General features: G+C 37.8%; 1 protein-coding gene across 1 annotated transcript in view; it reads right to left on the reverse strand.

Annotated features, from left to right (window-relative positions):
• Window positions 1–8298: 8298 nt before the first annotated feature.
• Window positions 8299–14552, reverse strand: part of LOC311088037 (glutathione hydrolase 1 proenzyme-like) — a 32163-nt gene continuing 25909 nt past the window's right edge. Inside the window, exons 10-11 of the mRNA XM_084121673.1 lie at window positions 11829–11936; window positions 8299–11718 (exon numbers count right to left, since the gene is read on the reverse strand). Coding sequence (XP_083977799.1) covers window positions 11566–11718; window positions 11829–11936 — 261 coding nt within the window. The 3' untranslated portion in view covers window positions 8299–11565. The remainder of the gene's footprint in view (window positions 11719–11828; window positions 11937–14552) is intronic.

The raw sequence follows: 14552 nt of genomic DNA on the forward strand, positions 1-14552 counted from the left end.
AATTGGATTCTTGCCGAATGAGAGAGGTAGCCTACGTCACGTGAGCCCATAAATTTAGGTCGGCTTTGTATTATGTTTTGCGATCTGGTCACCCATTTATCAGTGAATTTAACAATATTTCATTGGCCATGGAATATCTTGTTTCTTTCCCCAAATCTTCATGCACGTCTCGCCCATTTTCGCAGGGGATTATAAACGTTTCTTCCTTTGGTTCGCTTTTAAGTTGTCCTTCTGCGTTTTTCTACTTCACCAAAATAAAATATCAAAAAGACCTGATACCTTTTTGCTTGCACGTCAATTTTTATTTACCACAGTTTGTGCTTGTTATTATGGAAGCCTAAAAGTTTACACTATAGCGCATTTCACACACGCTTCCCAGCAAACACAGAATGTTGGCACAACGTAGCCAACCTTCTAACAACGTTTTATCAACATGGCCAACGTTGCTATAAATACGTTGTGTGGTGAAGGTTGTTACAGCGTTGTCACAATGTTGACATTAAACCATCGTTCAGGGCCATTGCTTAAGGTTGTGCCAACAGTGTCTGGACAACCACTGGACTACATGTACTCGTCACTGCCCTGAAGCGCGAAAATCAGCCTTTTAAATCCCAACCACCTGTTGGGCTCATTGTGTTCTCATTCATCATCGAGCAAGGATACGTGAGTATTGCGTTTAATTCATCCTACCTCAGCTATCAAACACAACTTACAACTTTAATTTCTAATTTGATTAATGTAGCCTCGCTTGCACTGTTTAGTTTGTCATTTGATTTTTCCGCTATCTCATTCGTTTCTTTGCTCCTCTGGATTTGTGGATGTTTCCCCGGTTACCGACCTTTATCGGCCGGCTTTCGGCTACTGTCTATGGAAGCAGATTAGTCTCAAATATAATTCACGCAAAAAACATGATTCACAAATGCGTAGACAATTTCACATACATGAAACCTAATTCACGTACACAAAAAAAAAATCCACGTGCGTGAAAAAAAAAAAAAAAATCACAAAAAGCAATTCACATGCGCAAAATAAAATTATATAATCATAAAATACATTTCACAAATGCAAACCACAATTCGTAGATATACAACTGTGCACAAAAACCTTTGAATGTTTAAAATGTACGAGTGTATCCTTGCATTTGAATGTGCAAATCGTCATTCACGTACGAATCGCCTTAGATATGCGTGTGTGTGTGTTTTTGAGACTTTCCTGGCAGCATAACACTCGTAACACAGAGCAGTCGTACTCTTTAGCCAATCAGATTTAAGCTTATCAATCGACCAATCAGTATCACGTGAGGGCGGGCCTACCTGCATGTTACGTCATCAGCTTTCGACCAGTTCATGGCTGAGCAGAGGTAAGTGCAGTTAATCGTTCATTTCTGTGTTAACTGAAGTTAAAGAAGTTTGAGATCAGTTGAAGCAATAGTTTATGAACTATTAACTGATGTAAGCAAGTGTTGTTGTAATCAGATGTCCCATATCGTGTCAAAAATGAAGAAGAATGATGCTTGTTTTGTTGTATTTTAGCTGAAGGTACAGACAGCTCTCACAGCTACAATCACGCTAATGATTGCAAAACAATCATCTGTGGTCAATACCCATCGAGATTGTTCTTTAAATAGTGAATAGACCTATTTTAATGAGCAGCCAGTGTTTTTTGCCATTTGTGTATGATGTTAAATTATTATTAACACTTGTTTCCCTGCATTTTTCAGGATTAATCACCTTTGGTGTGACATTTGGATAGCAGTCACGAACATCTTAATTCATGTTGTTTCTTTATTCTCTTTTATACTTTTTTTTTTTGTATTTATGTCTTAATTGGACTTTATTAAAACGTTTCATTAGTTAACATGAACTAATAATGAACTGCACGTGAACAGCCTTTATTATTTTTTGTTAATGTTAACATTTACTAATACTTCATTAAAATCTTGTTAACATTAGTAAATGCACTGTAAACTAACAATGAACAGCTGTATTTTTAACTAATGTTAACAAAGATTAACAAACACAGCAACAAATGTATTGCTCATGGTTATTTAATACATGAACTAATGTTAACTTAGTTATTGTACCTTATTGTAGAGTGTTACCAATATATTCAACATGCATTTCCTTATGCTGTATTGTAATCTCAAGGTTTTTAAATAAGGTTTTTTATTGTCATCTTAAGGTCTCACAGGACAATATTGTGAAGCATTAATTTTACTTTGCCTATAAAATAGGCAAATCTGATTTTATGCTGATAAGACAAATGTACTTATCATAGAGAGGCAATTAAGATTATGCGACTAAGATTACTCAGTAAACTCTATTCAAATACCATCACTTAATTTCCCACATCCTCTGTCTGCACCTCTTGTACTATAGGGTTTTAGTACTTTAAATATCAGGACAAAATCTTATATGTCCTAATAGAGAGGTCTACTGATGACCGGACTGAACACAATTCATTTTTTAACTTTTCACTTGATGTATTGCACTTATATTTATATACTTATAAAGCAAAGTAGACTCTGACTGGATCTCACAACTCCTGAAGAGACGTATATTTCTCTGTACTGAATATTGTGCTTCACACTTAAGACTGTCAGTTCATGATCTTCATATGTAACAGGAACATTAATCATGATCAAGTCATTTTATATATTTTATTCCCAAAGGATTCGGAAACTTTCAAATTAATAAAACGTGTACATCAAATTGAACTATGTCTGAATCTTTTAATTCTTACAAGAACATTTAATAATGCATGCATAGCAAGGCTTTATTCCTAAAGCGTGTTCATATAGTCCGCAGGAGACAAATTAATACAGTAACAATGCATCACTTTCAACCACTTGTTGAAACAACTGTCATAGTGGATGGCTTGCAACATGACTGTTTTCAAAGAATTACAGTAGAAATGGTAAGATCACAGTACTGGTTGTCTGCAACTTCATACATCATCTGTCTTGGAAATCTGAAACAATAAAACTACATAATATATGCAGATCAAAACATGTCTCCTATATATGCACGTCATTACATACATTATCATCAGTTGAATGTGTGGTGGACAGGACATGAAAATCCATCAATACTAAAAATAAATGTTTATATTCACATGTGGACTAAACAGCAGTTAATAAACTATTGCTTCAACTGATCTCTGACTTCTAAACACAAAAATGAACGATTAACTGCACTTACCTCTGCTCAGCCATGAACTGGTCGAAAGCTGATGACGTAAAATGTAGGTAGGCCCGCCCTCACGTGATACTGATTGGTCAATTGATAAGCTTAAATCTGATTGGCTAAAGAGTACGACTGCTCTGTGTTACCAGTGTTATGCTGCCAGGAAAGTCTCAAAAACACACACACATATCTAAGGCGATTCGTACGTGAATGACGATTTGCACATTCAAATGCAAGGATACACTCGTACATTTTAAACATTCAAAGGTTTTTGTGCACAGTTGTATATCTACGAATTGTGTTTTGCATTTGTGAAATGTATTTTATGAGTATATAATTTTATTTTGCGCATGTGAATTGCTTTTTGTGAATATATTTTTTTTTTTCACGCACGTGGATTTTTTTTGTGTGTACGTGAATTAGGTTTCATGCATGTGAAATTGTCTACGCATGTGTGAATCATGTTTTTTGCGTGATTTATATTTGAGACTAATCTGCCTCCATAACTGTCTGCCATACAGACCCGGTTTTGTTCATTAAAGTCCCCGTGAACCGGAAGTTGCAAACGACTTTTCTCCAGTGTTGTGACGTGTTTCCCAGTGAAACGGAATATTGAACAGAGGGCAGGGTTTTACTCTAGCGCTCCTCCTCTCCATCTCTGCTCATAGCAGACTAATGGTTTGAGGGGAGTGGTTAAGCGTTTCCCAACCCAAGTCCTCAGACCTACGTCATCAGGGAAGGTCCTCCAACGCAGAGGGGAGGGGCATTTTCAGATTTTGATTAAAGATTACGAAGCCAAAAAATTTTTTTGTGTGGATTGACTTGCATGGATGAATTGTTCACCACAAAACGATCAATTTAGGCAAACAAAGTAAGTATAGTCAATTTTGATTTCATGTGGACTTTAAATGTTCTGATCTGCCTTTGCTTTTTATGTTTTATTTATTATACTTAAAATAAATTTGTATATTCGTTTTTTTCTTTTTTTTTCTTTTTTCACAAATGTATTACTTTTGGAAGTGCAATTTGATTACCATATTATGCAGTTTTAATAAAGTTGAATTAACGAAATTAACCTTCTGTCATTTTTACTCTTCAAAGTGTACACTTGCAGGTGTTGATAGCCCCATTAAATAATTATATAGATAAACAATAAACGATAAAAAAGTATATAATTATCTAACAAAATGTTAAATGGAGGATATAGCAGCATATACAAATATTGTCAGAACGTCCTCTCAGTTGCTGAATGTCGCGCAACAACGTTGCTACAGCCCTGTTGCGTCTTACAATTCTACGTTGTTACAATGTTGCGAGCACGTAGACAGCGACGTTGCCATAGCAGAAATGCAACGTGCCAGAGACGTTGCCACAACGTAAATGGGTCAATGACGTGACGCCTACATTTTCTGTCCGATTGCATTTTTTCAGGCAAAAATGGGTTTAAATGCATAAAAAGATACTGTATATTTATAGTACCTCTCCCATGTATGTACTCACTTTAACTTTTAAAAAACCTTTACTTATTTGTTATTTTTTTTGTTTTTTAAAGTGTCAAAACATCATGTGGTGCGACCGTCCGGCCATAACTTCTGTTTTGAAAACGTCTTTGAAATTACTCTGAATTTATTCAAATTTATTTTCTGCACTATTTGGCATGATTTCCAAAATGTTTTGTAATCCTTTAAAAAAATTCAAAGCATTTGTATTTATATTTCCATCATAATATACAAACAAACTTTGTCCGATGATGTCCATTTTATGAAATATCATGTGGTGCGACCATCAAGGAACTACCATTTTGGGACTTATATGTTGAAAACTATTCAAACACAGGAAGTTACATCATAAACCAATATACCAAGGACCCATGGAAGCAGCAAGCAGGTTTGTAATTCTCTCAAATTGGAAAAAAAATAAACCTTTGTAATGGTTGGTATGTAGTTGCCACATTTGGATGTCATGTGGGATGACCTCAAAAAAAATTTAATATTAAAGTTATTTCTACAAATATATATTTTTATTATAAATTTCATAGTGACCTTTTTTGGCAAGCTAGCTTGTTTTGTTTAGGTGGCCAATTCTGTGCCTGTAAATTATGACTGAATTTGAAAATATCATGTGGTGCGACCAAATATCATGTGGTGCGACCACTGCAGACTGTTTTCCATGATAGATATATGTCCTAGATTGGCAGTTTTATGCTTTTATATTCAATTGACGGTTTATATAAAAAAAGTACTTTAATTTAATATCATTTGGAATAGATTTTTATGCAATTTGAGATCTTTTTTATAGATTTCAGACAGTTTGTGTTTACTCTTTGTACAATATGAGATATGATTAGAGCATGTAATTTCAGTTTAGTAATAATGCATGTATTAGTAGTGTATTTATTATTGCCTATTTATTTATTTAAAACTATTTTAATCTATTTTACCAGATGCCACTGCCAAGCGAAAAAATTCTAACCCTGCAGCAAGAGCAGAGTACCTTGATAGGAGAAGAGTGAAATATTATTACAGTTTAAAATATCTGTTTTCTATGTGAATATATAACTGTAATTTATTCCTATGATCAAAGCTGAATTTTCAGCATCGTTACTCCAGTTTTCAGTGTCACATGATCCTTCAGAAATAATTCTAATATGTAACCCTAGACCACAAAACCACTCAATGGGTCAATGTCACATGGGTAAATTTTTTGAAATTTAGATTTATACATCATATGAAAGCTGAATAAATAAGCTTTCCATTGATGTATGATTTGTTAAGATAGAACAATATTTGGCCGATACAACTGAAAATCTGGAATCTGAGGGTGCTACAAAATCGAAACATTGAGAAAATCGCCTTTAAAGTTGTCCATTTATGTTTGCAATATTGCTATATTCACTCACAAAAATAAATGTTTATAAATTTATGGTAGGACATTTACAAAATATAAAACATGATCTTTATTTAATATCCTAATGATTTTTTGGAATAAAAGAAAAATCGATAATTTTGACCCATACAATGTATTGTTGGCTATTGCCACAAATACCCTGTGCGACTTGTGACTGGTTTTGATTTGCTAATGATTTGCTGCTCAAGAAACATTTCTGATTATTATCAATGTTCATATTTTTTTTGGAAACTGTGATACATTTTATATGTCAGGATTATTTGATGAATAGAAAGTTCAAAAGAACAGCATTTATTTGAAATAGAATCTTTCGGAACATTATAGCCTGCGCCTGAATGTGACACTGAATGTGTCCTTGATTAATAAAGTATTAATTACTTAAAAAAACTATTGACCCCAAATGTTACCTGTATACAATACTTTTATGAAATAATTTATATCTATAACATTATTATTTGTTAGAAAGAAATTCTAAGTCAAGTTAAATTAAATGGTGCACTTGTGTTTGTGAAGTGATTTTTTTTTTATAAAAGTGAGTTTATAAAATGTTTGTGTTCAGGAAAATTCTGTGAAATTTGTATAAAATCTGGTTTAAATAAAAAAATTTTTATAAAATGTATTGTTCATTGATCTCTTTAAATAGATTTTTAACTATATAAGGTTTTCGTGTCATTTGGAGCGACCACTTATCATGTGGTGCGACCAATAAAAGCTATCACTGTATTAAATTTAAAATAAAATATCTTATTTCTGTGGCTGAAATATGAATCACTGATACAGTATGCTTTAGTAAATTATATTTTTAAAACATTTCTAGCAGTTTTATGCGATTTACAGGAAAAATAAGTCTGTTAACTGCATTTTAGAAGGCGACTGAAGTTGCAGAACAAAAATATGAGATCATTATATAAAAAAACTCAAAAGAAATTCAAATACTCTGTTTTTAAACACTTTAATTACTGAGAACATGTAAAAAAAAAATACATTTATGTTAAGGAAATTAATTAATTTTAAGATAAATCACGGTCGCCCCACATGACATTTTTTAAGCCTATGGACAATTCATCTAGATGAAAAAACACTAAAATCACTTAATTTAAATTTTTTATTTGAATTTATATGTACACAACATTCTTAATGATTGAACAATTGCAATATATATTGTTAATTTTCGTATTTTAAAATTGGCCTGTTGAAAATCCTTATACGTCATTGACCCAAATGTGTTTGCTGGGTTGGGATTTTAGTTTCGCTTTCTCTGGCAGCACCCTAAATGTCTTGACACTGCGGAAGATAACATTCAGTCTTCAGACTTTTTACAACAAGTGTCAGTTTCTTGCAATATCAGGAGAAAACAGGAAGATATTAGAGAAGAGAATAGGTGTCTCTGCTCGTGTCCCACATCCCTGTCGAAGCGCAGAGCAGTTGATATAGGACGCATCTTTGTCGGGAAATAGAAAAACAATGTTTTTAAATCTTATTTGAAAACCAAAGATTAAAAAAAAAAAAAGTGAAAAAATATTCGAGCTCCATACCTCGAATACCTCCTTCATACCTCCTCAAGCTAGTTCAACCACCAGACCATTGGGAAACAAGCATTAAACGTGATCTATGTATTTATTCATTGACTGATTAAAATAGCCTATCATAGGCTACAACATATTGCATTACAGTAGGATGAAACTATCACATAAATAAATAAATTAATACTAGATAAATTACACTCAAAATTCGCCAATGCTTTTAGTCTAAATATTTAAACAATTGAGTCATCTTTCTAAATATCAAAAGCGATTTAGCCTACATAAATTAGTTTAACAGAGGATGCTTCCATTATTTGCACATTCAACAACTGTTATCCCGTGTAAAATCCTCTGCAAGGAAGTAAAGAAACCTAAATGATAGCGTATTTCTATGCACGTCCTGATTTTGCCAAGTTTTGTTTATATCTCCGGACTGGCGTCTCTTCCGTTTCTTCTTTTACTTTTGTTTTCTGGACACACAGGTGACTTGAGGTGTGTGTTCCCTTCGAACGCCTGTGCTCTGCGAAGTGCACTTCATAGGGTCCTCCGCCATCTTGATGAGCCTCCAGTGCGTGTTCAGCTCGAGCTCGTAGGGCACTGCACACGGCATAGGGTGTAGGGAACATCGATCATCACTACATCTGAAGTGGAGAGGGGAATGCATGTCACTGCGCGATCAGTGTGAGGGAAATACACGCGGGGAAGGAAGTGCGCGAGACGCTACAGTTACAATGCAACTATCATGAAAATTAGTAAAGAATAAATAAATTACGTAAACGCTTTTTAAAATAAACTACATTTATTAAAATAACTACAATAAGTTATAATACAATTAAGTTATTATAAAATAACTACATTATTACATTGATCTCCCCACCTTCATCCCGGATGCAGAATCCCTGACAACATTCAAAAGACACGGAACTCATCTCTTCCGTGAGCACTTTACCTCATAAACAATACTACTACTAATAATAATAAAAAGTAATTTTCCTTTAATCCTCCCTTGTCTAGCTTATGCTACTCTGCAATGCCGGAACTTTGTATTTTGAGCACTTCTTGTGTTGTTTTTGCCTCTTCATGATGACTCGCTTAATTTAGTCTTCATTTAAGTCTCCTTGGACAAAAGCGTCTGCTAAATGACTAAATGTAATGTAAATTTTGATATTTAACATGGCAACAGACATTTATCACTTAGATCATCTTCAAGTTTGATTTATTAACTAATGAATAATACATTTTAGTTATAAATATGTAGACTATTAACCTACATAAATTACACAAACGTATGGTAACGGAATATACAACATGTTGCCTGAAGCTTTCAACTACCAGACTTCCACAATTGATTGGTAAAATAGCACAGTGTACCTTTATATTGTAAAGAAATGAAGGATCCGTTTTTATGTCTAATAATTCCATGTACAAATTTGATGAGATAGCCTTTTTCAAGCTGATTTGAGTACGCTTTAGGGGGCGGCATATCTCAAAGGTTCCCTAGGGCACCAAATAGGAAAGAACTGCTACTGCATACACCCCTGGTCCACTAAAAGTAAATCAGTATATGCTGTGAAAAAAAGTGTATTTTCTTCAATGCAGACTCATATTTACCATTGTTACTGTTTTTATGCACTTGCAGTTGAGATGTAATTCTGGTTAGTAATAAGTGGAGCTGGTAATGCTGTTTGTGGAGTTGTGTTTAATCCTCCTCTGCTGAGATCTTCAGAGATTTAATGTCTTCTTTTGTCTTTGGTTGCTTTCCTCTAATCCTGTGGCTGAAGAAAGTTGTAGTTTGTGTTCTTATTTCTCTTTGTTCACAGCAGGTGTTTGAATGTGTAACGGTCACCAGCTGGAGTGCCCATGAGAGCCACCAGAGGGCACTCCACACCAGACTTTCATGTTCACTCACAGACTACATCTCCCATCATTCTCTGCCTGGACTCATCAGCACTCATTATCACATTCACCTGTATCTCATCTTCTTGTTTAGTTCACCCCATATAAGCCTGGTTCACCCCATCACTCACGGCGAAGTTTTGTATGTTGTTGCACTGCATTTCCGAGCGTTTTCCCTGGTTTCATGTCTCTTGGTTTTTGGATTTCTTGCCTGTTCCCTGGATTACTCTTTTGCCTCTGACCCCTGCCTGTTTTGATTGTTTGTTTATTTTGTTTGTTTGGACTGCCTTCCTGTGTTTGACCCCTGCTTGTGCTGATTACGATTCTGGATTACGCTTCAAATAAAGCTGCAATTGGATCTCAACCTTTGTGTCTCGGAGCAGTTCGTGACAGAATGATTGAGAGAATGTTTCAGGAACTTCACACTAACCTTTAAATAACATTCTATTAACATTCAGGACACTAACATTTTTATGTTCTTGGAATGTTACAAATAGAATGTTGAATTGTTAATCAAAATTAAGTTGAAAGAATGTTTGAGGAACATCATACCTTTTAAACAGAAAACTGGACATTTTTTACATTCCCAGAACCAACACTGAATATTTGGAGAACGTTCTTGTAACAAAACTGTGTTAGCTGGGTACTCACCAATGTTGCATTGACAGAACAACACTTTATAAAGCAAGTTAAAGTTGATAGGATACTTTATTGATTTGCAACAACTCCTTTACAACTATTAAACCCTTTTCAGTAAAGCTTACAACATGGAAAATTATTATTATTATTATTTTGAGTTTATACATGGCAAAAAATGCTTTTCTTACTCAGTATTTTTGTCTTGTTTCCAGTCCAAATATCTAAAAATTCTTAAATCAAGATGCATTTACTAAAGTAGTAAAATGCCATAAGATATTATGTCTTGTTTTCTGTGAAAAAAAAAAAAAAAAAAAAAATCAAAATGAAGTGAGTTTTTGCTTAAAACAAGCAAAATTATCTCCCAATGGGGTAAGAAAAAGAATCTTGAGTGTATTTTTCTTACCCCATTGGAAGATTTTTTTTTTTTTTTAGCAGATTTCAAAATGCAATAGATAGCAATAGATACGCTAAATAAAAATGTAAAAGCTGAAATACTACTGATAAAATGTGTAGCATTCTTATGAGCTGTGGGATATTGTACTGCAGGATGGCTGAAACAATATTATGATTTTTTTTTTTTTGCACGTTGCTTGCTCAATTTAATTGACACCTATAAAACACCCCAACAAACAAGTCTGGATCTGTCACCGGTCAAGGGTTTAACTTTAGCTGGGTCAAACACAGGAGTGCTCAGTATCTGGATCTGTCACTGGTCCAGGGTTTAACTTTAGCTGGGTCAAACACAGGAGTGCTCAGTATCTGGATCTGTCACCGGTCAAGGGTTTAACTTTAGCTGGGTCAAACACAGGAGTGCTCAGTATCTGAAACTGTCACCGGTCAAGGGTTTAACTTTAGCTGGGTCAAACACAGTGCTCAGTATCTGGATCTGTCACTGGTCCAGGGTTTAACTTTAGCTGGGTCAAACACAGGAGTGCTCAGTATCTGGATCTGTTACTGGTCAAGGGTTTAACTTTAGCTGGGTCAAACACAGGAGTGCACAGTATCTGGATCTGTCTCTGGTCAAGGGTTTAACTTTAGCTGGGTCAAACACAGGAGTGCTCAGTATCTGGATCTGTCACTGGTCCAGGGTTTAACTTTAGCTGGGTCAAACACAGGAGTGCACAGTATCTGGATCTGTCACTGGTCCAGGGTTTAACTTTAGCTGGGTCAAACACAGGAGTGCTCAGTATCTGGATCTGTCTCTGGTCAAGGGTTTAACTTTAGCTGGGTCAAACACAGGAGTGCACAGTATCTGGATCTGTCTCTGGTCAAGGGTTTAACTTTAGCTGGGTCAAACACAGGAGTGCTCAGTATCTGGATCTGTCACTGGTCCAGGGTTTAACTTTAGCTGGGTCAAACACAGGAGTGCACAGTATCTGGATCTGTAACCGGTCAAGGGTTTAACTTTAGCTGGGTCAAACACAGGAGTGCTCAGTATCCCGCCGGATAGCCACCTTTCCTGACTCAGCACAGAGTTTGTCCCGCTGTCGAACAACCGCCTGGACCACTGATAACGAAGTATTGTGATGGATATTATGACTCTTCAGCTTCAAGCCATCAATTACTCTCTGCATTCAGAAATACAACACAGAGAGAAAATTTGTATAATTATCACTTTTCTGACTTTGTGAATCTAATTTAGATGACAAACGTTTGTTTTCAAGTGTATGAATCCTACCTGATCAAATTTATCTTCTACATTTGTGTCATGTAGCGTGATCTGAACTCTGGGTTCAGTGACAGCTTTCTGCAGGTCATAGTCAAAGAACAGGTAGTTCAGGATCACCTGAGATTAGAGAGACAGGAGAGGGGAAAAGGTTTAGATTAAAGACAAAAAGATTTAAATATCACACAAACCTATTGTCTATTTTTAAAATCACACAACCTTAACCTGACCTGTTCTGTCACTTTGATCTGCTTATTCTTGGGTTGGTGACAGAGTTCTGATACTGCTATTGTCTTGTCTTCTGTCCGTGTGAGTTGTTTTGCGTGAAGTGTGTGTTCTCATTAGCTGCTTGCTCAAGTCTTGTCCTGTTTGAGCACATGGTTTGTGATTGTGTTCGCTGGCCATGTGCTTGTGTTTTAGTCATGTTTGTGAGCACAGGGCTTGTCATGTATGTTTCCTTGTGCCATGTTCTCTCCTATCTATTGTCTTAAGCTCGTCCATCTTGTAATTGTTTGAGTTTGCTCCATCTGTCCTCCCTCGTTACCTGCTTTGTTTGCCGCCCTATTCATTCTCCTTATGTTAGCAGTCCTGTGCAGTCCCAGTTGTCTTTCGCTTTGGAGCCGATCGGGTCTTCTGATGTCTCTGAAGAGTGTTGTTTTCTACAACGAGCGAGTGTGTCTGTGTTCTTCTGGAAGACTGTCCCAGTGCTGGTGTTTCTACAGCGAGTGCAGTGGTGATCGCGTGCTACGGAAGCTGTCAACTGCTGTTTTAACAGCATTTTTTGAGAGTGTTTGTTGACGGCCGGTTGAGGGTGGAAATAGTGAGTGCTTCACTGTAAAGTGTTGCCGCGGTTGTTCCCCTGTGTGCTCCGGCACTGGTGATGGGTCAAATTTCCTGAAAGAGCAAAACGGCTGTGTTTGCGTCTTTGTCAAGATGCCATTCCATCCGTGCGTTTCTGGGTGCGGTAGGGCTCTGTCCCCCTCTGACGGCCACGATAGATGCATCACGTTTTTGGGCTAACAGCACGCTGAAGCAGCTCTCGTGGATGACTCATGTTCTCATTGTGGGAATATGGTCATCTTGGTGTTGAGATCGAGACTGGAGTCCTCATGCCCCGCTCTGGTGTTTCCTCTGGGCTAACTTCCCAGGGGAAGCCTGGAGTGCCGCAGGGGTTGGGTGATCCGCCCGGCTAAGCCCCATGTATCCCTCCCTCCTCTCTCACACCGCAACCGGTGGAGCTCCCCGAGGAACGCGCTGGTCCCACTGTAATGGACCAACCAGCCATTTAGTTCGGGGCTCCTCCAGAGGACAGGATGTCCATCGGAACGGTGTCCGGTCGGTGTTTCATAGAAGTGATAAAGGTTCCCAGTGAAACCTTCAGAGGCTCCTGGGGCATATGGTAGATGCAGCCGCATATAAACCGGCTTCCTCCATATGAAGACCGCTTCAGCACTACTGAGTCTTCATGACTGAGTCCCGAGGTGGCCGTGGCAGAGTGGCACGCTCCGTGTGTTTACAACACCCGGCCTGCTGCCAAACTCTCAGCCGTGTTCAGACCTTTTGTTTCTCCGGGCCATTCGCTCCTAGAACAAGTGTCTGCTAAACACCAGCTTAGGTGGAGGTGATAGTGGTTGCCATCATCTTGGTGTGTTTTCACAAGATGCACCGTGCCCACCTGGGTAGTAAGCTCGTCCAAAGAGAGACTGTACTCCTTCCTGGGCGTTGACACAGAGTGCCTCACTGACAGATTTTTTAGAGCTACGGGCTGGGCGACACCAGCCCATTTGCTAGGAAAATAGCCTATGTGTCGAGCCGGTTGCTTTCCGTGGGCTCCCTTCACATGAAGCCAGCTTCACTGTTAGTCCGGTTTGTAGTGTCGGCTTGCTGCGCCATTCCCCTCCTATGGACTGGATACGTGCGCCATTTTGCTCCAGCTGAGTTCCCCTCTTGCCGAACCCTGTTGAGTTCCTCCATACCCCTTTGGCATTGGACGTGGTGGAGCATCCGATGCTAGGCCTATCACTCGCATGCACTGGTGAAACTTGTGCTTGGCTGGGTCCATATGTTGCGATCCCTACTGCGATCCCATATGTGTATTCTTCCACGGTACGGCTCCCTGTGGCGAGCCTGTGTCTTCCCTTGGCAGAGTCTGCTCTGCCGTCACTGACCGGTTGCGTCTCCCCCCTGTTATAGGCTGGAGCCACCTCAGTGACATTCCATATGTTGTACTGCCCGGTATTTCGCTCAGTCCATATGTGTTATTCTCCACGTTACCTCCCTATGGGCAGGATGTGGCTTCCGCAATTTTTGCCTTCCAACGAAAGGTTAATGCTTTCCCAGTGGTCCTGTGGAACAGCAGTGACTTTCCTGGCCTAAGCCCTGTCCTATATCCGCCTCAATATGCGGGAGGATCAGGAGGCTTTTTTCTAGGCACTGGAAGGTGGCAGCACTAGTGGCGTTTTAATAGGGATCCCAATCAGTCGACACGTCGACTACATCGAACGTGAGCGACTGAAAGGGAACGTCTTGGTTACGTATGTAACCCTCGTTCCCTGAAGGAGGGAACAGATAATGTGCAATAGTTACTTTCCCTAGCAATTAGTTACTTTTATAATGATGTAACTCCGTTACTAACTCAGTTACTATTTGTGAGAAGTACTTTTTTAACCCTCTGAGGTCGACAAACGCGCGGGCGCGTTTTGCTGGATTTTCTCCACATTGTAGCACTATAAACTT

This window comes from Abramis brama (genome assembly GCF_963993115.1).
Source record: "Abramis brama genome assembly, chromosome: 8".
NCBI lineage: Eukaryota > Metazoa > Chordata > Actinopteri > Cypriniformes > Leuciscidae > Abramis > Abramis brama.